The 25,171-nt window shown below is 37.2% G+C and overlaps 1 protein-coding gene across 1 annotated transcript in view; it reads left to right on the top strand.

The window, feature by feature from the left end:
* The window catches only part of ARFGEF1 (ADP ribosylation factor guanine nucleotide exchange factor 1), an 84,384-nt gene that overhangs the window by 14,311 nt on the left and 44,902 nt on the right, over nucleotides 1-25,171 (top strand). The window contains exons 2-6 of the mRNA XM_054284640.1: nucleotides 11,857-11,887; nucleotides 15,784-15,940; nucleotides 16,963-17,109; nucleotides 23,675-23,854; nucleotides 24,464-24,737. Coding sequence (XP_054140615.1) covers nucleotides 11,857-11,887; nucleotides 15,784-15,940; nucleotides 16,963-17,109; nucleotides 23,675-23,854; nucleotides 24,464-24,737 — 789 coding nt within the window. The remainder of the gene's footprint in view (nucleotides 1-11,856; nucleotides 11,888-15,783; nucleotides 15,941-16,962; nucleotides 17,110-23,674; nucleotides 23,855-24,463; nucleotides 24,738-25,171) is intronic.

A 25,171-nucleotide genomic window follows, 5' to 3' on the forward strand; every position in this document is an offset into this window, starting at 1 on the left:
CCTCTTGTTTGAAGTTTATTTTTCTACTATGTCTGTACTCTATGGTGAAATAGCTTTTGATCTGGGTAGTACAAAAGTTCAAAACAATATTTTTTTTTAATTTATGTATGAAAATGCATGGTTAGCTACAAAGAAAAAAATTTCTTCTTAATTAAATGGACTGGAGTTACTGCATACAAATCCTTGACTTGTGACATGAAATGATGATTGAAAATACTGATGTTCTGGGAATGGCATTACAAACTGAAGATACACTCATTCTAGAATTAAACTTTGCATGTAGGTGTAAAAAGCTGTGTTACATCTGAAGCAGGAAGAACCGAATGCTTGTATAACACAAGGAGAGCTCGAAGTTAGGTTTGATTAGGCCTTAAAATGTTGATTCACTAAGAACCCAAGTACATAAGTGAAAATAGTTTTTGTTTCTTTCAGTTTCTGTGAGTTTATGTAACTGCAACACTTTATGTGTGTAACTGTAATACTGTCATTAAAATATGAGGCCATTTGTGCTGAGGAGAAATTGAGAAACTGACTTTGTGACTTGAATTCGTGGTTTTTACTACTTCTGTTACAATGTTTTTCATGCTGTCATGAGAGCGTAAACTCTTGAAGCAGGGGACGGGTAAAGAGTGAGATGCTTAAGATCAGAGGCCTTTATATGTATCTGATCTCCTGTATTCCATGATTATTGTTCAGCTCTCTGGCTGTGGATAATGCTTGGGCAAATTCTGAAGCCGACATCCTGGTCCATCTGCACCTCAGCTTCCTCAGCTCCCTATTGCAGTGACAGCTTGGCATTTACTAGAGGTCGGGCAGACAGCACGCACGAGAGCATGCAGGGAGAAACATCGTATATAGCAAACTGAATCCTAGCTGGAATGCAGCATTTTGTGTTTGTAAATGTAGGTTCTGCTGAATGTTCGGGATACTTTGCCAGTTGTAAATGCAAACAATTAAAATGCTAATTACACTTTACGAGTTAGTCAGATACTTAAGAGACATGTTTCTGTTGAGCCTTCCATTTATTGCATTGCTTGACTTCAAGTGAGTGTGCAGAAATTTCTCTCTTACAGGCATGGATATGGTGGAAGAATCCAGCAGTTACATTGCAGAGGGGTGAGACTGTTTCACACTATCAGATCTTTGATTGATTTTTTTTTTTTTAGTTAGACTGCTCATGTTTGCCTGCTTTGAACTTAAAGGTCAAACTTAAAAATGAGAGAGAAGCTCATTGTGTCCCTTCAGATGAGGTACAAATCACGGGATTTTGTTCTAGATGTATTTCATTTCAGATAAGCTTTATCAGGCATGTGAAAATGAATTGATTAAAAATGCTGCCCCTACTTCAAATGTAATCTTCTGTCTGCAAAGTTTGTTTCCACCTCTGACATACATATATTTATTTTATTTTTTAAAATTATTATTATTTTTGACAGAAACCCACACTTTTCCAAGCAAAGCAATGTGCTTGAGTTTCTGATTCTAATAGTGAGGGAAACCAAGCTGTTCAGTTAAAGGAATGGAAAGAGGGGAAGCCAAACTTGATATGGAAAAGTCACAAGCTTGCATTATCACAGTCTTGTTTTCTCTGTAGGACATGATACTACATTTCCTGTCTGATGGCTTTCACCAGAAATGTCATACATAGTCAGTTATATTATTTTAAGTTTGCAGAAGAACTGAGGCTTACTTTTGACTTTTCAAAATTTCACAGGGCAACATATCAATCTGCTGTAGCAAATCAAGAGTTATTGATGACTCACGTTCTCTAGAAATAGGCAAACATGCTTCACAATTTCAAACAACAGAGCTACTGGTTTCCTTGTGGTTTGGAGGAAGCATAAACCCACCATGCCCAGAGAGTGTCTGCAGCCCTGCTCTGGCATACAGCACAAGCTACAGCTCTTCTGACTGGAGCAAATACTCAGTCAAGTGAAGTAATGAATGCTTGAGGAAATTGATAGGAGGACTGGATGTACTCAGTCTCTCTGCAGGATACACTGTTGAGAATTTCTGTCTGTCCTGATTTTTTACTCTGTTTTCTCTTTGATGAATATGCTGACAAAACAATGTGTGCCATCAGTTGATTCAGGTAAACAAGAGTTGGGTTGAGTCCCCTTATCTTGCATGAACTATTCTCTAGAGACTGGTGGAGTTATGTATTACTTCAGACTATTAAATTCTGTCATCCTTTGCACCTTAACTTGCCCTCTCCCTTAAATTTGAAACTTAATTCAATTAGTAGATTCCCAACTCTATTTAGGGGGGTTACAGGTGTTTGCAGGAATTCACACAGAGTGCTTTGTAATGTTGGGTTGCATTGACAGAGGTGATGTAAATAAAGTCTCGCTTCTGACAATTATTCTGATTATAATCACTGTGTTACAGAATTTATCATTGGTGGTCAGATTCATTTACCTTGTTGTGTGCTGTTTAAATGTCAGTTATGCTTCTTTGCAAGAGTATTTAAAAAATCAATTCCTGAGGCAGAGAAGCTGCTTTTTATGGTTTGTTTAGGTTTTGTTTTGTCTGTTTGTCTCCAAAGACTTGCAATTCTTGCTTTTCTTAGTCCAGCATGTGCTATTTTTATGAGAGCTACTGGTAAGAATCTTTTTGTATACTGTTGCACTTAGTGAAATGGCTTTTTCTTTAAGTTGTGGTAATTTGGACCTAAACAGTTGTAGTGTGCACTTTGGTCAAACTCTTGTAGGAGATCTGTCTTATTTTGGTGTTTCTCTGCAATATTTTTTCCCCTCATATTCTTTACTTAAGAAACTAATGACCTTCCTCAATGCACATTTTCCTGTTTCCATGTTGAATTTCATTTTCTGTTCTGTTATTCCAATCAGTTGTAACTTACAAACCTGTACTTCCCCAGCAGCAGCAGTAATACTGAGTAGAGCATTTGTTTTCTTCCCCATCCTACCCTTCACCACATGGTAAAACCAGGTGTAGGAACTCATTTATGTTGTGGGATTTTTTTGAACAAGTCTTTTAAAATTTAAGTTAAAATATCAAAATTTATGTTCTTAATCTGGTTTTACTTTGTTACATTTTAACTAGAAAAATCCATCTGCAGTTCTATTGCAGGTGTGCAAGACGGTTGTACTGACTTAATATAGATAGATAGATGATGCAGGCAGGAGGAAAGAGATGTTAAGTAGTAACTTATTTTTTGCTGTTCAGAACATTGAACATTATTGTAAATTTTTCTTGCTGAATGGTCTTTCTTTGTTCTGAGTTGTAGCTGACTCATTTGTGTGCATAGCACACGTGTGCTACCTTCTTTCTTTAAGCAGCAAGAATTACAAAAAAGGAATAAAAATATCCACATGAAGTTTATGCTGTTTTCAAAATGTGCTGCCTGTCTCCATTTGAATAGTTGTTGCTGTGTTGCTGGAATTGTAGGCTATAGAAACAGAATTTACACGACTCACAAGTGTTTTAATATGTGACATGAGAAGGAAGAGTAAGAAAAATTATACACATTGTGAATGTGAAGAAGAATATACAGCTGCAGGCTTTCTCCCCATTATGTGATAAAGAAACATTATTGTCCTGTCAAAACTTTACTTCATTTTATAGAAATAGCACTGATCTTGATGAGACATAGTGGGTAGACTTTATAGACCTTTTGCAGTGTATTTATTCCAATGCATTTTTTGGTGTACACTGCAATGGGCAATTCTGTTCCAGCTTTTCCTTCCCAATACATGAGATGCACATGAGGTATGGCAACTCAGGGTCATGTAGATCTACAGTGAGTTGAAATAGCTCTCTGACCTAATGAAAACTAAAATTGTCAGGCTATTTAAATGCAGTGCCTTGGTAGCTATTGTGTAAGGACAGTGCAGATATGCACAGACAGTGGAATAGGAGGAACTGCTTTTTTGGTGGTCACCCTCAGATAGACTGGATTAAAGCACACTGGAAAACTGTCTCTCTTGGCAAGATCCTTTTTCAGTCTGGTTAAGTGACTGTTTGGTAAGCAACCAAGCTCCTTTTATGTTAATGGACATTTTCAGCAACTTGTACCACCAGCTCTGAGCATGAAACTTATTCACAGAGATTGTGGGAAGAGGTGCCAAAGGGTATTTGAAAGGTATGCCCTTCTTGATTAAACTAAATACACATGGCTGTCCTCTTGTAACTGTTTAAAAAGTCTATTTCTCTTCTTTGATACTGATCTAAGAAAAAAACACAAATTTGGGTGTGGCTGGGAGTTTGCTGTAGATTTAATTAAGGATGACCCATATAGTAATAAGGGGAAGCAGAGGATTTAGTGCTGTAGGAAGTGAGCTTTTCAGCCACATGTTAGAAAATAAATACTATTAAGAATGACCAGTGTTCAGTTATCCTTGGCAATGTGTGACCTATATGTGTGTCACTGCTCCTCAAGTAGAGAAGCAACTTGACAGTAGTCTCAACTTGGTTTTGCAAATAGAAGGATTATTACAGAAAATCCAGTTATAAAACCCCTGTGGACTGAATTATTCTGAATTAATTTTAAGCAGAATAAGGCCACTAGAGTAGTTTCTGCTTTTGTATAATTTGCCAGTGATTCTGTATGTGAAAATGTCATATGTAATAAACTGAAGGAGCAGGTTCTAAGTTTGACTGAACCAAGACAGGCTGTGCATTCAGGTTTCTAAATTTACAGCAGAGTTGCATATTCCTGAATGGTATATTGTGAGCAGGGCTGGGGAGAGCCTGTAGTTCTAGTATTAGTGCCATATAAAAATGGCTAAAAAGAAAACTGAGAATAAAGGAGAAGATTGCTTCAAAGATTTAAAAAAAACCAAAACAATAAGGAGCATGAGACATAACAGCTTTTGAAGTGCAGATATAAAAGTAGAGGAACACTTGGACAGGATTTGCTGTGAATCTGTAGCATATCAGAAAATAGGGCATGGGAAGTAACAGATATTGTTCCTTTCCTGTATTAGCACTCTTCAAAGGAGTTAGTGTCATCTAAAGTTGAAGCATGCTACCAAAGTCACTGTTTGTGACTTCTGAGTTTTGACTTTGTGTGTATGTATGTGTAAATGTTTCTCTACATGATTCAAAGGTTATTCCTCCATGTTTTTCAAAGATAATGAGATATGACTTCTCATACCAAGGAAGCATTTCACTTGATTAGAGGATTTCAAGATTTTGTAGAGCACAACGGGGAGGATTTATACAGAATTTCATCAACAGTTATCAGGCTCAAAATATAACTGCTGTTTGTTTGGAATGCTGCTTCTTAAATTAACCTGCTTCCTTGGTTACTCCTTGGATACCTGTAAACATGAATTTGCAACAGTGTAATATGTTGGAATGGAAAGCAAGTGGAAGTGTTCACATATACTCCTGAGATTCTTTTATTTTTTTGTACAAGAATTATTTTCTGTTATATACGTGCTAAATGAGACCACAGCAGTGATTTTCTTAAATATGTACAGAACTTTGCTGTTTTCTGTCCCTGTGCCATTGCTGTGTGAGCTATAATTTTACAGACAGAGGAAACTAAGTATACTGAAAAGGTGTAAAGAACCCGAGCAAGAACTAGCAGTTGTACAGATGTGTGAATAAACTCTCACTGAAGGCCTGTGCTAAAGTCTGAGCTCAGGAATTTTTAAAGGGATGGAACACTCATGATATTATACAATGAAGAGGATGTACACAGGTAAAATTCACACTTTGATGCTATATTGTGCTTGTACCTGCATCTGTATTTCTTCCAATCCCATTTTTCTTTAGGTTTAGCTGGGTTAAAACAGAAGAAAATCAGCACACTAGTGCCATTATCAGCCTGTTCTTGGACTCCCAAAAATAAGGGGGTTTTTTGTCCACCTTTTCTAGAAACTGTGTTGAAGAGGGTTTGAGGGAAGGGAGGGGAGATCTCTGTTCTTCCTGGAAGGTATGACAGAAAAAGCTATTTATAGGATTTAGAGGAAGACGTAGTGGTGTGATATGTATCTTGGGAATTCCATTTAAGAAACAATTTCAGCTTTCATAATGAGTGATTTGTTTTGCAGGCAACCCAAAATACAAATCATTTCAGTACTGTCTTCCTGTAATGAGTTTTCATTGCACTATTACCAGTATTAGACAGGTCAACCTGATTTGATAATTCAGGGGAATAGATTAGTACAGTGTTAAACTAAACTGTTTAATTATTCTGTGCTGCTTTGAGATCCCAATGGGGCTTTTTATAAAGCTTTCTTTTTTTTTGTCTGTTTGCTATTGCATACACTGATACTCCATTGACATTGCAGATAGATGTATTAAAAGTTCATGAAGTTAATTACACCTCTTAGTAGTTAATGTAACTGCTACAGTTAAAAATCAAATAGGAAAATACCATAATCTGGGTTGGACAGTTCTCCATACCTCCTTAGTACGTTTCCTTTCATTCCTTTCTGGTAAGGAAACAGACTGAAACTGGGGTAGTTCAGAGGCAGTGGCACAAAGGCTCTGTGGGAGCAAGAAGAGTGGTCAGCTGGAAGCCTCAGTAGTCTGTGTGTGCTCTGGACCCTGTCTCTTGGCAAATCTTAAGCTTTGTGGATGATCTGTAAGTGGCTTAGATGTTAAGGATAATGTTTGGGTGAAAGCAGGTGCTAAATTTGCAGCATGTATTTTGACATAAACTTACTGGTTTTTCTTAAATGTACTGACTTAGCAAAAATTGCCCACAGAGGGCATCTCTGGATTATAATTTTTTTAGGATAGTGGAGCTTGAGTTAAAAACAGCTGTATGTTTCTCCAGTTCCATTATTTGGGCTCCTTAGATGTAATTATTTTAGGTTTTTCCCTGGAGTCTGTTAGAATCTTTTGGGTCTTAGTACTTTAGCTGAATAGATGAGATTTTTCAACACTGCTTGAAGCTAACAGATGTGCAGAAATGAAGTAAGTTTGAGATGTTTCCTCAGAAATAAATTCTAATAACCCAGTTCGGGAAAGAACATACTCAGCATTATCTGTTTGGAATTTCTTCTCTTTGAAGGGGAAATTGGTATTTTTGTCCCTGTCATAGTTATATGGCTTTACTACTGTAAGTTCAAACTTGGTACTTTTTTAAAATTAAACTGTTACCATATGTGTAATAATCTTATTACATAGTTGGGAGTGTAGTTAATTGAAGTTATTTTCAAATAAATAAGGAATTTCTGGGTTTATATTACAGAGTTTTTGTGTACCTTGAAATGGAGAAGTATTTTCTGTATTGTTAATGAGGGAAAATGTGGGGTCTTTAAATCATTTATTTGCCTCAATATTTTGTATGATACTGGAGATAGTCACTAGAATACTTGGATGGAAGAATGCAAGCAAAGTCAATTCAAGCAAAGCTTTAATGCTTTAATTTGATTTCACCTTTTTTAATATAGATAGCAGTGTAATTTAAATTCATCTTCACTGCTTGTTCCTTGGATCTTATCCACCTGCTTTGACTTGAAAGAATTGAATGCAAATTGATTCCTTCTCACAGTAGTTTTCTATGGTATAAGTCATGTGAACTCCAAACATTGACTTGTTTCCTTGAATTATTGCAGCCTGTGCTGCTTTGGATAGTTCTGCCTTCTGATTACCTAAGATGTTACAGTTCTTTAAAATGCCACTGCTTTCTGTCTTGAATTCATTATATATTTAATAAGCTTTTATTCAGATACTTGCAGTGAGAATTAGGCTTTAGATGTGCAGATTCTTGTGGAATTAAGAATTATTCATGTGCTTCTCTGGCAGTTGTTTAGAATACAGTATTGTGGGAATGTAATATCTACTTCTTCTTGAATACAATTCTGATGCAAGAATGGAAAAATAGAATGAGATGTATTAAGTACTTTTAGATGTGTGGGGTTTACCTACCATCATATTTTATAATAAACTTGTAAAGTATTTTTCCACTTCATGGTAGTTTGCATTTTTCCCAAGAGCAAGTTCTATAAGAATTCTTTTTCCTGTAATCTAATGTGCAGTTTGATGATGATATAATAGAATTTAGCTCTGTGTGGCAATCCTGAAGATAACATTTTAGTTATTCCTTACTTGATGAGAATGTTATTCTTGACTTCTGCCAAAGTATCACTCTAGAATATTTTTGCTTCACTTACTATGGCATCATGTTTAAGTAACCAGAAGGAAATAATACCTAAAGATATCCATTTGAAATTTAGGTTATTCGAAATGCTTTTAAAGGTTTAAATCATATTTTGAATTGGATATAGGAGGTAAACAGTGAATTATTCTTAAATTGGAGTTTTGTTCAGTGTTACAATCCAGTACTGCCCACAGCACCTGCTTGACCTGCTTGGACATTTTGATATTGCTGTTTGGTGTTAGTCATTACAGAGACATTTGTTGTTTTCATAGTTGCACATGAGATTAGTTGGTTATAAGGTCTTAAAGGAAAAGAGGGAAAACTGGAAACTAGTTTGAGGTTTTTTTATACTGAAAACTGTAAGCAGTCTGAAGAGAGTAAGGAAAAGTGTTCAAATGTCATGTTAAAAGTAGTGAATTAAAGCTGGAGATTGAGAATGAAATAATGGATGCCTGTTGTGGTTTATCTCTGCAACTAAGCCCTACACAGCCTCTCACTGGCTTATAACAGAGAGCTGGAAGGGAAAAGGGGCAAAAACTTTGGATTGAGATAAAGACAGATTAATTTAAAAAAAGGAAAATAGGGAGAAATGACAAGGAAAATCAAACACAAGAAACGTGTGATGCAGAAAAATGCAGTAGCTCACCGCTGCAAGTGACCAGTTATCAGCGAGTCCCCAAGCAGCACAGGCAAACTGCACACACACACCCTTCCCCAGTTTTTTATTGCTGAGCATGACACCCTGGGGAATGGAATACCCCTGGGGTCTGTAGGGGCTGGCTGTTGTGGTGGGCAGCCCCAGCCTACTCACTGGTGGGGTGGAGTGAGAAACTGAAAAAAACCCTTGACTCTCTGTCAGCACTGCTTAACTAAAGCATTCCTGAGTTATCAACAGTGCTTCCAGCACAAAAAACAGCACCATCTACAACCTACTGTGAAGAAAATTACTCGAACCCAACCAAAACCAGCAAAGGTCTTAGTTGTTTTCAGAGATTTCTTTGAAATTATGATAGTCTGTAAAAGTGTAGATGAAATGGAAAATTATGTTGAAACTCATGTACATGACTCATTTTGCCTGTTTGGGGAAACGGTTGATGCATGCCATTGTAAAACTGCAAAATAATGTATTTCTTTGATCAGCTCTAGCTTCGGTGTGCAAAAGCTTTGTGTATTTCCATTAATTCTGTCATAGAGGTCACAGAATTCTGTAAAGAGGTCTTCTGGAGCTGTGTGTGAAGGGGAGATTCAGAAGGGGTTTGTTTTGTCATTTCTGCTGCACTTTTAAATAATGACAACTAGTTCCATTTTAGGGCACATTATTGTTTCAGTACCATAGAGTAATCTAAGCTGCTTTTCATAGTAATTCTGTGTTTACATCACAAAAAAAAAAATACAGAGGAAGGTGTTGTCCTTCCCTACAGTTTTCATCCCCTGTTCTTGCGTCTTGCATTCTCTATTTCTTCTCTCCCAGAATGAATGGTAATTCTGAGATAATAAGCTTTTCTGGTTCTGAGATCCTCTCTGTTGCAGTTTTGGTTGTGTGTTTGGAGAGAGGGAGAGCAAATTAAGGAATGTTGTCAAGCCTGGCTTCATCTTTCTTTTCCAGCTATTTTTTAGTTCCGCAGGGATTACTTTTTCCCATTGAAAAGAATGCATCAGTAACTGTTCTGGTTCATCTGTCTTTAACAGATTAGTTACCTCACATGAGAATAGGTAGTTACCTTTATTATAATCTGGTTTTCTGGTGATAATGCTTCTTGAATTTTTGTATGCTTCCTACTGAATGTAGTTGATACGTGACCATGAAATTGTGCTGTGATTAACTTGTGTTCTGAGAGCAGAGGCAGCAATCAGACAGTGAAAGAAATTAGATTTTCTCTATTCTCAAGGGTAAAAGTAAAGTTCAAGTTTGCTGTTTTACCTTGTTCATACTAATAGTATTATATCATGCTTCTCTGCAATTACAAATATTCTAGTCTTGTAATAATAATTGATATCAGCCACTGTAAGAACCTTTCTTTTTATTTAACATACGTTATAAAATCAGTGGTTTCACATGAATAGACTTAGGCAATGCTGCTTGAAATGGTAGTAATTTAATTAGAATGATACTTGTAAAAGCTTTTTACCTCTGGTCAGTTTTGTTGGAAACTGTAAACTTGGAAGTAGTTCAGTTTTATCTGTTGGTTGATAATGTTGTTTGATGGACAGACTTCAGCGTATCTCAGGGAGCAGGATTCCTGGGTGTGAATGCTAAGGTGGGAAGTAAAATAATGGAAGGTGTGGAGATTCTGGAAGGGAGGAAGAGAGTTTCTTCTCCTTTCTGTTGGTCAGGAATTTGTCTCCAAGTGAGCAAAAGTCCTAATGTCATAATCTGGGAGGAAGGTATACTTTACTGAAACATTGCAGACCATGAGTCTTATTATTGCTACTTACTGAGGAATGCTTAGTGCCTAGAATATGGAATTATGTTTATGTTTTGTCTAGTCCTGGGTAGCCCAGATTTGATCAGCTTCTGGAGTAGCTGTTTCTGGGATGAACCAGTGACCTGCTAACCTCTCAGTGTAAATATGACCATCAGTCTTACCAGAAGTAAGATACAGATTTTAAGGTGATGTGCATTCCATATGTTCAGTTCTCTGGATGTTGAGAAAGTGAGTTAGTAAACATATTTGCTACAAGTGATTTGTGATAAAATACCAAGCATGAGAACCTGTGTTGGGTAAGTGAATCAGTATGACCATGTGAAATGGCAAATGAAGGACAGGAGGCAGACAAAGTGTGCTTTTGCTGCATGGGAGCTTGGTTAGAAAGATTAAGTTGGTGTGGTTTTTGTCAGAATCAATCTATGCCTCTAGTTCAAGGCCTATACACAAAAATCAAAGTATAGTGTTTGGTTTAGTTGATTACAGCTTTGCATGTAATCAGGACTTGATACTGGAATAGATCTCCTGAGATTTCTTTAAAAACACAAATACACACATTTATTCTTGATCCTGTACAGTTTATTTTAAGTATGTATTGCTTCAGCACTGGATAACCTAGACTTTTTGAAATTCCCTGTGGTTTAAGCATGCAAAATGACTAGAGAAAAGACTAGTCTTGACTCAAAGATGTTTCCTAAAATTAGTTCCAGTAATTTAAAATTATTTTGAAAATGTATAGTTAATTGCTGAAAATGTTTGCGAACTATTCATCCTTCTGTTATAATATATTTTAAAATAGTATGAAATAGAGGTACTACAGACTTTTTTCCTCTCCCTTAGTCATTACTGTGGTATCTCACACTGTTTAAAACCAGGGGTGATAACTGGTCATTCAGATTTCATCTAAGAACTAGCAGTGGATTGTTTGGTTGTGTTTCTGTATAATATCAAGCAGTATATGTTTTATGTTCTTTATGGGTAAATTAATAGTTTGAATAATATTTGTGTTTTCCTTATTATTTCTATATACATCAGCTGTGAAAAGAGCTGGCCAGTGTCTTCACAGAAGGATTTCAGGGACATGATGTTTAGCTGGCATGACTGGATGCAAATTTAAGCATCCAGTTTTGAATACAGATTAACAAAGTAATTATGATACAGTTTGCAGTCAATGCAGGTGGAGAGTACAGGTACTTATGAAACTGTAAACATGTTTTTTCTGTTTTATAATAATCCTGGTTTCAAATGTTTGCCTAAATAGTTTTGCTATCCAGTAGTTTTCTGTTATTTAATTTTGTAAATGTGCTTATGATGCCATTTCTATAACTATGCCTTTGTTTCATTTTACAGAGGAAATAAAGGCTGAAACAGAAAAGCAAAGGTATGTGATAGTTCATTGTATTAAGTGATAGTGCTTTTAACATCTTAAAATGTGTACCATACTTATTCTGCATGGGGAGTATGGACTTTCTGAAAAACATTTTCAGTGTATTTTGGGTGGTTGGTGGTATCTGGAAATGTACAGATAGTGCTGCTTTATGTGTCTGGCTGTTCTGGTGCAGGGCACAGGACATAGGAGAGGCAGCAGAAGGTGCTTAGAAGGGAGCAGGGTGGTACTCTCTGGCCAGGGAGCATAGGAAATAGGGATCAGAGTTGGAAAATATCTTTGTGGATGGCGCAGAAATTTATTTCAATGTATTGCTGGAAGAGCCTTGAAGTACATTCAGAGAAGGGGGAAGAATGCAGGGAAAAGAAGTGAGTGATCAGAGGGAGCAGGTTGGGGTGAGGAAGTGGGAGTGAGCAGAGAAAAGTAATGTAACTGGCAAAGATAGTCTGAAAAGGACCTTGTTAGGGAATAGGTATAGATTTGTGAAGGCAATTCTTCTACAAGTGATGGTAAAACCAACAATTGGCATTCAGCAGTCTTTTGCTGTCAACAAACTTCTAACTATTGCTAAGCTGTGGGATCTGGTTTTGGCATTTCGTTACATGTTCCACAGGATTGTCTTCCTCGTCCAGTGTTCCTAACTCTGAGTCAGGACTGTGAGGTGAAGCCTGTTCATACCACTTGTTGAGAGAATTGGATCAGTGGGTGAAACTGAGGATGAAAATGTTCTTAGGCAGCTGGGTGCTGCTTGGGGATGTCTATTCTGTCCTGTAACTGGATTTCAGTGTTGGGCAAGTCATTAAAACCTCAAAGTTGGATGCTAAGGATTTCTGCTTCATCTCCTAGATATTTGAGCAGAAATCTACAGTTTTGGTTTGGAAAATAGAATCACTTCCAGCAGTAATTAAGTCAGTGGGAACTTTGTTTAAGAAGATGTAAAAGAAAACTTAATAATATCAAATATGCTGAAAAATTTAGTCTTGCAGCTTATAAAATTGGGCTTGTAAAACTTGAAGGGTGCGTCTGATTGAAATTGTGCTTTGCTTTCCCCCAGCAAAATGAAGTCAATACAATGAGCTCATAGTAAGATTGTAAAAATAAATTTCATATTTATGTAGTGTTTAGAAAACATTGCATTCAGCACTACAACATTGTCTCAGACAGAAAGTAATAATATGAATTTATAATAGGTTTTTCTTAGAGTGGTATAAATAAAGCAGAAGTCCACATTGTGAAGCATGATAAGAGAAAATGCTTTATGTTAAATATTCAGTGAGAGATATTTGTTCTGGGCACTGAATAAGGAAAAGTAATATCCAGTCCTGTAGTTAAATACCATGCTAAAACTAATGAAACCACAGAATTAAAATAATTTAACCAAATGTGGTTGAGCCATTTCTGAACTTCCAGTGCATAATTTCTGCCCTATCAATATCTGAAGTTGGGATCTTTTTGGGAGTAGAATTTGTGTCTTATCTTCCTATAGCCATTTTCTAAATAGATTTTGGTTTCTTTGGTGCTGTCTTTATTTTGACAGTAGCCTTTTGCTACTGTGAAGGCTTTGCTGGTCTTGGAAATTGTGAATGGACTTCTCTATTCTTACTGTAGAGTCAAATTGTTTAGGTGCAGTAGAAAATACTGGTTTTCTATGCCCTAGAACAGAGAAACTTCATAGTCCATTAAAGTATTTTCAGGACCTTGCTTCTGTAATTGGGATTCAAATGTCCTAATAATGGATTTCTAATGATGAGTGTTTAAATTTTTCCAGTCCCTGTTCAAGGTAACTGATCTCAGTTAACCTTGAATGAACTGAACAGTAGATAATTTCCACTTTCCAGAAATTTTGCATGGAAAACAGCTCCTTTTGTTCTGCTATTTATTTTTTAAACAGAACTGGTATTTGGTAGTGGGGTGCAGGGGAAGGGAATAAAAAAGTACAAGCTGATTTATGTAACCATTACACAGCAAATGCTGCCAAAATGAATTTCCAAATCCATTATTTGATACATACCTTAGCCTTTCTCTATGGCTAATGCATAAATACCAGCATATTTCATAATTCCCATGCTTTGTAGATGCCTTGGGGGAAAAAGGTTTTGGGAATCGTTGCTGGGTTAAGAAGCAATTCACTGACATTAAGAAATACTTTTGAATTTCTCTTCTCCTCTCTCTGCAATCCCCTTCCCTTACATTACCAACAGTGTGAAGAGCTTACTGAGTTGCTTTTCCAGAGACAAATGTGCATCATCTTCCATATTTAATATCTTGCCCATTTTAAAATAGCTTTCAATTCAGAGAATAGGAGATGCCCCAGGCTAATGTAGCAGCTTGGTGTGGCATGGGTTCTTCATTTTTGGAATCTCACCATGGCCTGCTCCTTGTTTTGAACAATTCTGGGTTTATTTTCAGAGTGGTCTTTTTAACTTAATTTTGATGATTTCAGTGGGCATAATCGCTAGATGAGGTGCAGTCTTGTCATAAGACAGAAGCAACAGATAACTGCCCTTTCATTCCTCAGAGTAAAGCTTTTATAGGGAGTATCAGAGAGATTCAGGAACATAGAAGAATCATGTACTTCCTCTGCAACTTATCTGATTAGGATGTTGTTCAAAAGAGCTCTGCTTCCAGCAGAAAAATACAGGGCAATAAATAAAGTTATGCATCCAACAAAAAAAACCCCCAAAAAACCCAAAACAACTCTGGCTTTCTTCAGAGGTTTCTTTTTTTTCTTTCAGGAAAAAAATGTGTAGGGATAAATTCTTAAACCTTCAAAAGTGATGTAGCCAGTAAAAAGTAGCATCTTAATACTAATTACTCACTCTTAAGTCTTGAATTTGGGTGCCCTTTTTAAGCAACCTAAACAAGATCTATTTTAATGTGGTGACAGATATAATCTGAAGGACAATCCAGCCTGCTCCTTGAAAAGCTGAAACTAATTTGTATTGATTAGTTTAAGGCCCACTCTATAATGTGTGGGACTGCAGTCATGCTGTGGATTTATAATGAATCTTAGCAGTCCATTCTTCTACTTTGGGAACATGAAATTGAGTGCATTCCTTGAAGCATCTGTTTTAATTAGCAACGTGCATGCTGTATTTCAATGCAGTTGTTTTACCAAGAATTACTGCAAGAATTCTGTGAGCCTTCACTACAGAATATGACACTTTGCACTTTTTTTAATACTGCTTTTCAAGCCAGTGTTGTTTACCTTTTATCTAAAGGTACTTGTGAGTGCAAAAAAAAAGGTTGGGAATGCTTTATGTAAAGGTGATGAGTTATTCTATGAAATGAAAAATCTAAACATCTTGCTTTGAGCCAAAGTGAAACTGCATTGATGCACTCAAATTAGTGAAAAATGACCCATTCCTAATTATCCTTCTGTGACATTAATGATCACGACCATTCTAAAGGTGCTGTAATCAATGAAACTTCAACAGCTCAGAATTTTCTTGCTTTTGTACAGTTAGTATTTTCCAATAATTTACCCAAGTGAGATAGTTGGTAACCACTCGACTGTTCAATTAAGTGATGTTACCTGAAGCAGAGATTGAGATAAAGGTTCTGCTCATTTTGCTCTGTTAGTTTGTTGCTTTTGCCAGTCTAGTAAGGGGAGTCCTTTGGTATTTGAGGGGAAGCAAGTCTTTCTGCTTCCATACCAGCAGGTGCCACTGGATAACCCCTTAGTGGGCAAGTGGGTCAATTTGCCTGGTCCACAAAGGAGCCATGAAGTATAAAAGGTGTTAAGAATACTTCACGGATTACTATTGTTAGAAGTTTGTCTTTCCTAATGTTAATTTTTTTTGATATTTTATTTCATTCATAAACATTGTGGTGGTGAGAACAATTTGTGTGATCACTTTACAGTATTCTAATACAGTCATTCTGTTTAGTCCCCCTCATGGAGAAGCAAAGTCTGGTTCAAGCACTCTTCCACCTGTGAAATCAAAGACAAGCTTCATTGAAGCGGACAAATACTTCCTACCATTTGAATTGGCATGCCAGTCCAAGTGCCCCAGGATTGTCAGTACTTCTCTAGATTGTTTACAGGTCTGTATGAAGATGAGTTTTTACTATCAACTGTAAAATCCTTTGCTTTGGAGGGGGAGTAGTTATATGAAATAAATAATGTCATGGGGTTTTTTTTATTTTACTTTACAGAATGTGTTTCTCACAAAAGATGAATGTATGCCTGATTTGTTATGTAGTGTATGTGTGTTTTTCTTTGTGTGTTTTACCAGGGTTTCCTGGTTGGGTTATTATATACAGCAACCTATTTTCATGTGTTTAAATGTGTGTTGAGCGAACACAGCAGGTATAGCATTAGAAATTCATTTTATACTATTTATAATGGCAGTAAAATATTTACAGCTTGAGATGTCTAGTCTCTCAAAACTCTCGAGGTTCCTGTAATGTTTTCAGAAGAAATTCTACAGCATTGTATTTAGCCATTCACTCCTCCAGAGCAGTCCAACAGTGAACTCAATTTACAGTCACAGGCACATGTGTGCCTGGCCTGCTCTTGTACCATGATGCTACTCTGTGTAGCATGGGGATTTACAAGTACTCTTGTGCCTAAAGTGTTCAGAAGAGGATTTTACTAATTTTGTAATTAATTTCACTTCTAACTATTGAAGACCTAGGGAAAGCAAAGGATACTAGAACACCAAACACCAGAAGAAACTCTAAAAAATAGAACACCAGCTAGTAGCTCAAATAAAGAGCGTTTGCAGATGGTTTATCTGGTATAAAAAGCATTTGCATATTGACTATATATAAAGACTTCTGTGATGTGAGTTAATTTTTGGAATCCTGTTTGGTTTAGAACATTAACTGCTGAACAAAACTTTAAACTTGCTGACAAACTTTGTATAGCAGTTGCTGACTGAAAATTGAATAAATCTGGAGGATATATAAAAAATCCTTGATGTTTTATGATACATGGGGTAAAAGGTGCTATTTTATTTATTCTGTGCAAGTTAGAACTATCAAGTGAATTTATTTATTATAACAAAAAGCTGGCTTAATTTTTTAAAGCTCTTATTTACATGAGTTTTTTTTCCTCTCTCCAGAAACTTATAGCATATGGGCACTTGACAGGGAATGCTCCAGACAGTACAGCTCCAGGAAAAAAACTAATTGATAGAATTATCGAGACAATATGTGGCTGTTTTCAAGGCCCTCAAACAGACGAAGGGGTTCAGCTACAAATAATAAAGGTAACATGTTTAATACTTGCTGTATTTATAGTGGTGGCAGCAGGAAGACATTCTTGACCTCAGAGTTCAAAACCAGAAGTGCTTCATTTGTAAATGTCGTGGTAGTGTTAAAATATTTTCTTTATCCTGTTTCTTGGAGATGGAAACTCCCTATTCTTTGCCCTTCCCCTAATTTCTTGCACTGCATTTTGGGTGAACTCATGGTTGTGGCCTCAAGTCTAGTACATAGACCACTGGGTGAAATTCATTCACAGCAGACCTGTGGAGCCTCTAATTGTGAGGAGTTACTGTCAAACAATCCTGCACTCCCAGTGGGAGAAATGGTAATTAAGCAGCAGATTTTAAAATCCATTTTGGAATTTGTTGATGAAATGCAATTAGACCTGGCAGTTGGACATTACCATGGTAGCTTTGTACTGCTGTGTCATACACTTTTGCTTGAAGGAGGTCCAGGGTTTGTTTCCACAGCTTATATAAATGTTGCATGTGGAGTTTGTACAAATGTTTCTGGGGAACCTATTTCTGATTGCAGCCATTAATTATGGGTATTTGTTTCAGGAAATTACTATGCCAAGTACTAGAATTTGGCTGTTTAGTGGAAATGCTGTACCCTGTTCCTGGAACAGCAGTCTTTAAATAACTGTGATGGTGAACAGGAGTGAAGAATACATTTGAAGTTAGTTAAGCAAAATTGAGTATTTGTTACCTCATAATCTTGTGTATATGTGTCCTGAGGCATTGACATTTCTTGCAGATTGTACTTACTTGTATTAATGCAAAGAATGTACTTTGTTCTTCTCCTTTTCATAGCTCAAACCTTCCCTGTTCTTTTTTGCACTCCACTTCTGCAGATAGTTGTTACAAATGTTGGTTCATGCTGCTGTTTTCTAGATTTGTTGTGTTGTTTTGCTCATGTCTTTAAGATGTTTTCCATCCTGCAAAGGGAAGTTTTTATTGATTTAAACTTTCAGTGGCCGAAACTATTATAACTCTCTCGCATTGTAATACTGTCTGTTTGAATGCTTTCTTATTCCAGTCCTCCCTGCCTGAAGGGGCTTTAAGAGCTAATATTCCTTCTGTTCAGGAGAAAATTTGAGAAAGTCAGTTCTTCAACAATTGCAAAGTGCATTAAGTGTGTACACTCTTTTAGTGCCTTAATTTCTTTTACTGTTTTCATGTAGCTAATTGCCATGTTAGAGTAACTGGGAAAGTTGAGAGTGCTGTTTTGACTTTGACTCCATCTTTGTCCAATACACAGAACACCATGAAAAGCTTGAAAATTTTAAATAACCTTGGCAAAGACCAGAACTTTTGACTTTGAAAGAATAATGAAACTTCTAAGTCAGTCATACTCTCTTAGGCCTCCTAACACTTCAATTCGGAGATGAATGTGGACCCTGCTTCTCCAGTATGATTTGAAGGATGATCATCTTAGACTCTTTCGTGGTTCTGGTGGTTAGTATGTTGTCTGAAGAATCTTAATTCCATCAGGGGGATAGAAGGCAGCAGACCTGGATCTCCTGCTGTTTTTTGCTGGTGTTCCCAGGCTGTTACCCTCAACATAAGCAGCACTCCCACAGGGCAGCTGCTTCACCAACACCACAGTGAAAGCTGAGAACTTTGATCACTTGGACGCCTTCCTCTCTGGAGGGTTGTCTTGGTTCTGCATGCAGGATGGGCAGCCTGGTGTGATGTGCTGCCCTCACTCTGGGATCTGGGAGCCATCATGGGGCAAGAGCCAACAGGCACTGCAGGTTTCCTACTTACTGGGTGCCTTTCCGGGGTGGAGTCATCTTCAGCCAGTTCCCAACTGCCGGAGCCACTCAGACATTCTGAAAAGACCTTTCTGCTGACTACCAAGGAAATAATCTTCTTGCTGACACAGAGAAGTGCATTTTGTCTTTTTTTAGCTATCTAAGCTTTAGAGTCGTGTCCTGCAACAAGAGACACCAGTTTAACTTCTCTGCTCCTATCGCTCACATGTTCTCTTCTCTGCTGTGATGCTCTTATTCTTCATCTACAGACTCTGTGATGAACCAGAATGGGAAATTGGCCTTTTCCTTCATTTCCCTTGTAGTTTAGTTTGATTGGGGTGTAATTCTGATGTGAAGCCACACAACTTTCTTGTATAGTTGTTGTGGTGGGGATTGTTGTGGCAGAAATAAGGCAAGTAATTAGTCTGCTCATGCAATTAAAAGAGGTTTATTCAAATTGTGTGAAATAACATCCCTTGATTGAATCTTTCTGCCTCCAGGCTTGCTTTCCTAAGGCTGCTGTGGCATTTGTGGTGTGTGAGTGCAGGCTTGCACTGACAGTTGCAGAGGTCTTGAAGTTCTGTTTATGTGTCTTCTGGCCTTTTGGTGCTTGCAGAGCTAAAACTATGGCAAAACTATTTTTCTTTTTTTTTTTTTTTTTTAATCTGTAAAGAATGAATAAGGATGAGGAGGCAGTATTTAACATGATATCAACTGTTTACACTCGTGTTTTCTTTCCTTGGTTTGCCATATGGAAAGTGTATATTATATAGGTACTTTTACAGCTTAACTTACCTTTGTGTGTGCTTGTTGGCTGTAGTCTGAAAAGTTGAATGTTATTTAGTGACTTTCTTTAGCATCACTTAAAAATTATACATCTATGCAGGCTATTTGATTTAAGGAGCTTTGGCTTAAAGAGTTCAGTTTCCTGTGTTTTCCAAAAGTCGATCCATGCTAACGCATTATTCTGTAATAAGTAAGTGTGTGGACTGCAAGTTAACTTAAAAAAAAATTGAAAATAACTCTGTAGACCCTCTCAAAGGAAACAGAATTATGTGATTCTAGTAGCTAATTCACACTAGAGAGAGGAGCTAGGGCTACTGTGTTTTATGTGCTGTTCCAAGTACTCGGGAGTTTCCAAGCAACTGAATTACGAAATCAAGACAAAGTAAGCCCGTGCTGATCAGATGACAGCTGTACTGTGTCATAAATCTTCCAAAGATAAGATGATCAGAGTTGGCTGAGAGGAAGAAAAAACTGACCCCGAGTTGAAAATTTTTCTCCTGGTTGTAGTCACATTATTTTGCTGTAACCATGCTGTTCTTATAGAATATTCAGTGTGAGAGGAATCAAAAGTTTAGAGTTATAGATGGATGCTGGATGTTTTTAGGAGAAGATTATTGTTAATTTAGTTTACTTTTAAAATTACATTTGTTTTGCCTCACAAAGCAGGATACTTCCTGAACTGTTCTAATCCATTTGTTTTAAATAATAGAAAATTCACTTGGCAAATGTGCTTCAGGCTAAAAGAAAAAATACTCTGGGTGTCACACAAAGATATGATATCTGTAACTCAGGAAGTTATCCTGGGGATTTTTCTCCTTTCCCAAAGCCATCCAATGGTTGTTTATAAAAATTAATTAGCTTTATTTATAGTAAGTAGGTGGCAGCACAGAACTGTAAGGTCTTTCCCAAACACAGAACAGTAAGTATGAAGGACTGGAGGGAAAGCATAAGGAAACACACTCACAGTCAGAATTGTCGCCAGTAGTTTCAGGGCAAAGAGGGCTTGTTGGCTGTTGGTATTTTTGCAAGTTTTGTGACAAAGAAAGCTTCCTTGGAAGGACCTGAAGGAGAATGAGGCGGCTCTAACCTTTCACAAAGGTTTCCTTCTGTTTCTAAAGGGCAGCAAAGGAGAGGAGTAAATAAAGTAGGCTTTTTTTTCCTTTTGTTTACTTATTAGCTCACAGTGAGGATACTGTGGGAGCAGATGAGCTAAGTCTGACCAGAAGGAGTGGGAACTCAATTGCAATAAGCCTTGAAGAGCAAAATTTTACATGGTAGAAAAGAGCAACATAGCTATGACTCCATAGGAGTAGCTTGCTGTTCTCACCTCTGCAGAGAGCCATTTGTCTGTCCAGGCTTTGCTCCCAGACTTTTCCCTTACCCCATGCCTTGTCCTAGCAAGCATTTAATACTCTGCATGTACTGAAGCCACTTTCAAAACAAACAAAACCCCAAAACTAAACACCAGAGAACCACCTGAGGGTGCTTTTTGTTTTCTGTGATTTTTACTTGTATTGATGAGTTGCTGTTAAAATAGTACAGGTGGCTTCATGCTCTGTACCTGTTGCAAAGTAAGAGTAAGAGTGTGGTTGGGAGGAAGGCAGAGCTTTTGTTACTCCATCTCTCAAGGACCTGTGTTTTGTAGCAGTTTTGGATTTTGAGTAATCCTGCTTTTCTGGGAGCTAAGGTAATTGTCCTCTACTCATCTGTCACCCCTCTCTTCTTCCTTGTGTTGGACATAGTAGTTGCTTGGTCACAGAGTAAGGGGGAGTAACTTGAAGAAAAGTACTAAAATGAGAAAGGAAGGATTTATTTTTCTAACATGTGAGTTCACAAGGGTTTCAGAGGAGCAATACTGCCACTTTTCATAACGTGTGGTTTCTCAGAGTTAGCTGTCATGCCATTGTGATAATGATACACTCTTCTATGATAGAGAATCAAGTGATGTTTTCTAGGGCATATCATCAAATTGAGCCCTAAATGGAAACTGTCAAGAGGGAAGGATGTTCAGAAAGTGATGGTAAAATTCTTTCTGTCTTCCATTTGTTTTCATATTTCTACTGGTCTGGCATACTAGCAGAAGAGAAATGTGAAATTAGAATAACTAATAGCCTGAGGATGACTCTAAATTATTAGCAAAAGATAAAAGCTAAAAATGCTTATCAGTTTGCAAATGTGCATGGTAGTCATTAAGATTCGTATCTAGTGCCTGGGAAGGAAAGAAACCCAAAGAAGTGACTATCAAGAGCTCTGTAAACTCTTGGTAGTTTGATATCTGCAGGGAGATGCCCTGTAGAAACCCTGATTCCTCAGGCTGCACAGAAAATATTATTCAGTGAATTTGGATTAAGATATTAAGGAGGTATGCCTGAGTGTGTGTTTGAAGCATTTCTTTGCTTCCACACCTCTAATCAGGTGGTATGAAAAGAACCAGGCTCTGCTATTCATAACAAGCATACTGAAAAAAAGTTAGGAAATTGAAGCTGTTAAGCCAATTAAAACAAAAGAGCACATAATCTATCTGTAGCCTTGTCACCTTTCTCTAATAGCTGGCTCCACTTTCTATTATTAAAAGTTGGGTGAAAAAACATCATAAGATTTCGCTGAACTGAAGTGGAAGTTAAAATTGACTTTTCAAATATCAGCTTCTTACTCATCCAAATATAAGGAGGAGACAGAAGATGACACAAAGATGACATTAACTTTATGAATGACATCACCAGAACCAGAGATGGAGACTGGAGCCCCCTGCACCTTTCATTAGTGTCCCTAGTGCTAGGCTGCAAGAGACCTTGTCTTCCAAGAGAAGAGCTGTAGGTGGTTCCTAAACTGCTGTATTATTGAGTATGTGTGTGTACATGTATCAGTGGTCTAATTTGTAACTGGTGAAAGAAATATTAACTAATCTAAATATGTACTGTGTTGGGTCCAGATGGTAGTGGTTTGGAAAAAATAGCTGTTCAGCTGGTTTTCAAGAGTGACTGATGTTACTTTTTAAGGGGTTTGAGTGAGAGATGGGTACTATTTCTCCACTTCTTGGTGCCTTGTGTGTTTTGAAGTTCTGACAATGTCAGTAAGAGATGCGAGGTGTGGTTTGACGAGTAAATTTTCCAACCTGAGATAACTTTTTTAACTGTGACAAATTTTAAAAAATAGGAGCTTTCCAGTGCTTCCAGTTCTTTCTTTCTTACCCCAGACATCCCATTGAATGGTAACTGTCAAAGTTTTTAATGCTCAAAATTCCCTCATTCCTTCTACTGGATTACAGTGATGAATACAAACTGTTGCAAACCAGGCTCTCCCCCTTTCTTTCCACTCTCCTACACACATCCCTGACAATGTTTTCAAACCCTGTCCTCAGATTTTATCTGCCTCTATTACTGCCCTTTAATCCAGCCTGCCTCGGCCTCACATAAAGCTAATTTGTTCCTTACTTCTGTGTTATCTGATCTTCCCCAGGCTTATGTGCTTTTATTTTTTTAAAGAGAGGCAGATATTACCAGGATCAGGAAGAAATAACCAAATTTCTACAGAGGGGCCAACACAATTTTCTGGCATCTACCAAAAAGAGCTTGTTGTAAAAGGCAGTTGTCTGAGCATAGCTGTCTAACCTCATACTCAATTTTTGGTCATCACATTTACATTTATTTCTAAAACAACTTTTGGACCCTTTGGCTTCCCTTCCAGGCTTTAATGGGTAGTCTGTTCCTGTTTTGTGTTTAGAAAATTTGAGGATGACTTCTATTAGCTACCTCTCTGATGGTTCCTTTGGTTGCTTCATGCTGTTACGTGCTGTGAAACATGTAATACTTTGATATGTTGATGAAAAACACTCAGTTTAATATAACTGGTATGATTTTCCAATATAGGTACAAGAGTATGTGGGAAAACATAATTAAATTGTATTAAAATATTTATTTATATATATATTTTAGAAGTAGCCCAGTTTCGGTATTTATTAATTTGTAAACTTTTTGACTGATAAATGTTTTGACTGGTAAATATATCTATGTGTGTTTATTTAGGCTTTGCTCACTGCAGTAACATCTCAACACATAGAAATCCACGAAGGAACAGTACTACAGGCTGTAAGAACATGTTACAATATTTACCTAGCAAGCAAAAATCTTATCAATCAAACTACAGCCAAGGCCACTCTAACACAAATGCTGAATGTCATTTTTGCACGTATGGAAAATCAAGCAGTGAGTATCTCAGTATCTTTATTTAGAAACTACCTCTTGAAAGCAAACCAGCTTGAGACATTTGTTTCATCATTATTAAGGCTTTTTGGCTTTTCTAACTTGGGTACTTTGGGGAAAAAAAGAATCTGGTATCTGATATTTTTCTTCTTGTGTTTTGCCCTCTGAAATAGGTGGAAAATCTGAAGTTTGGGGTGGGGGTGGTGTACAGAAGTCACAGAAATTCTTCCGTTTCTGGGGATTCCAGAACAAGGGACCACAAAAAAGAGTTTGCCTTGATGTTTTTCCAAACACACCTTGTTTATTGTCACATCTACTCCCTGAGCTTCCTAATAGGGCAGGTAGACAACTCTTGGCTCTATGGTTTATGTGGTGTGGTCATCCCTTCTTTGACAGTGAAGGTGTGAACTACATGCATAGTTGGGAAGCATCCCTCTTGCAATGGATTATCCCATGATATTGAAGTTATTTATAATTAAACAAAGATGCATTTTCTTAAACTGCTACTGTGTAAGCAGAGACAATAGATATCTCTTCTCTATAAAATAATGCATATATCTTATTGTTTTATTTTGATAGTGAATTTCTTCTCTGTTTGCAATGCTTTTGTAGCTTCAGGAAGCCAAACAGATGGAAAAGGAAAGACACAGACAGCAACACCATCTCCAACAGTCTCCAGTAAGCCATCATGAGCCTGAATCACCTCATTTGAGACATATTCCAGCACAGGCTGATCAGCTGTCCAAAGACCATGAGAGAGAGCTTGACCACAGCACAAACGATGTGGACAAGAGCCTTCAAGAAGATATTGAGGCAGAAAATGGATCTGACATTTCTAGTGCTGAAAATGAACAGACAGAAGCTGACCAAGCCACAGCAGCAGAAAGTAATCAGTGTGTATTTCTGTTTCATGGAGGGAGGGAAAAGGTCTGTAAAAAGAAAGGCTTGAGGATTGTCTTTTTTTTCTATCCCAAATCTGGAGTAATGCAGGCATAAGTTTTCAGATAGTTGAGTAATGCAAAATGCCCATTTGTCCTTGTTACCACTGTCCCTCAAGAGCCTACTCAAGTCCTGCACTCTATAGGTCTGAATCAAAAATTACTTTTTGCTTCTGTGTAATATTGTGTAAGTTTTTGAGAACATCTCAAAACCCTCAAGTTTTCCATGTTTTAATGTATATGAAGATACAAAATTGATGTGTTTTGTTGGCACAGGCCTGTAGATTAATTGCCATTTACAATGGCAAATAATTAACATTTCAGGTTAACCACTGGAGTTCTTGCATTCTGCAAATACCTATTTTTGAAGCATCCAAACATT

The sequence above is a fragment of the Melozone crissalis genome, unplaced genomic scaffold, assembly GCF_028551555.1.
Source record: "Melozone crissalis strain CALT ecotype California unplaced genomic scaffold, PUWL_Pcris_2 ptg000042l_1, whole genome shotgun sequence".
In the NCBI taxonomy this organism is placed as follows: domain Eukaryota; kingdom Metazoa; phylum Chordata; class Aves; order Passeriformes; family Passerellidae; genus Melozone; species Melozone crissalis.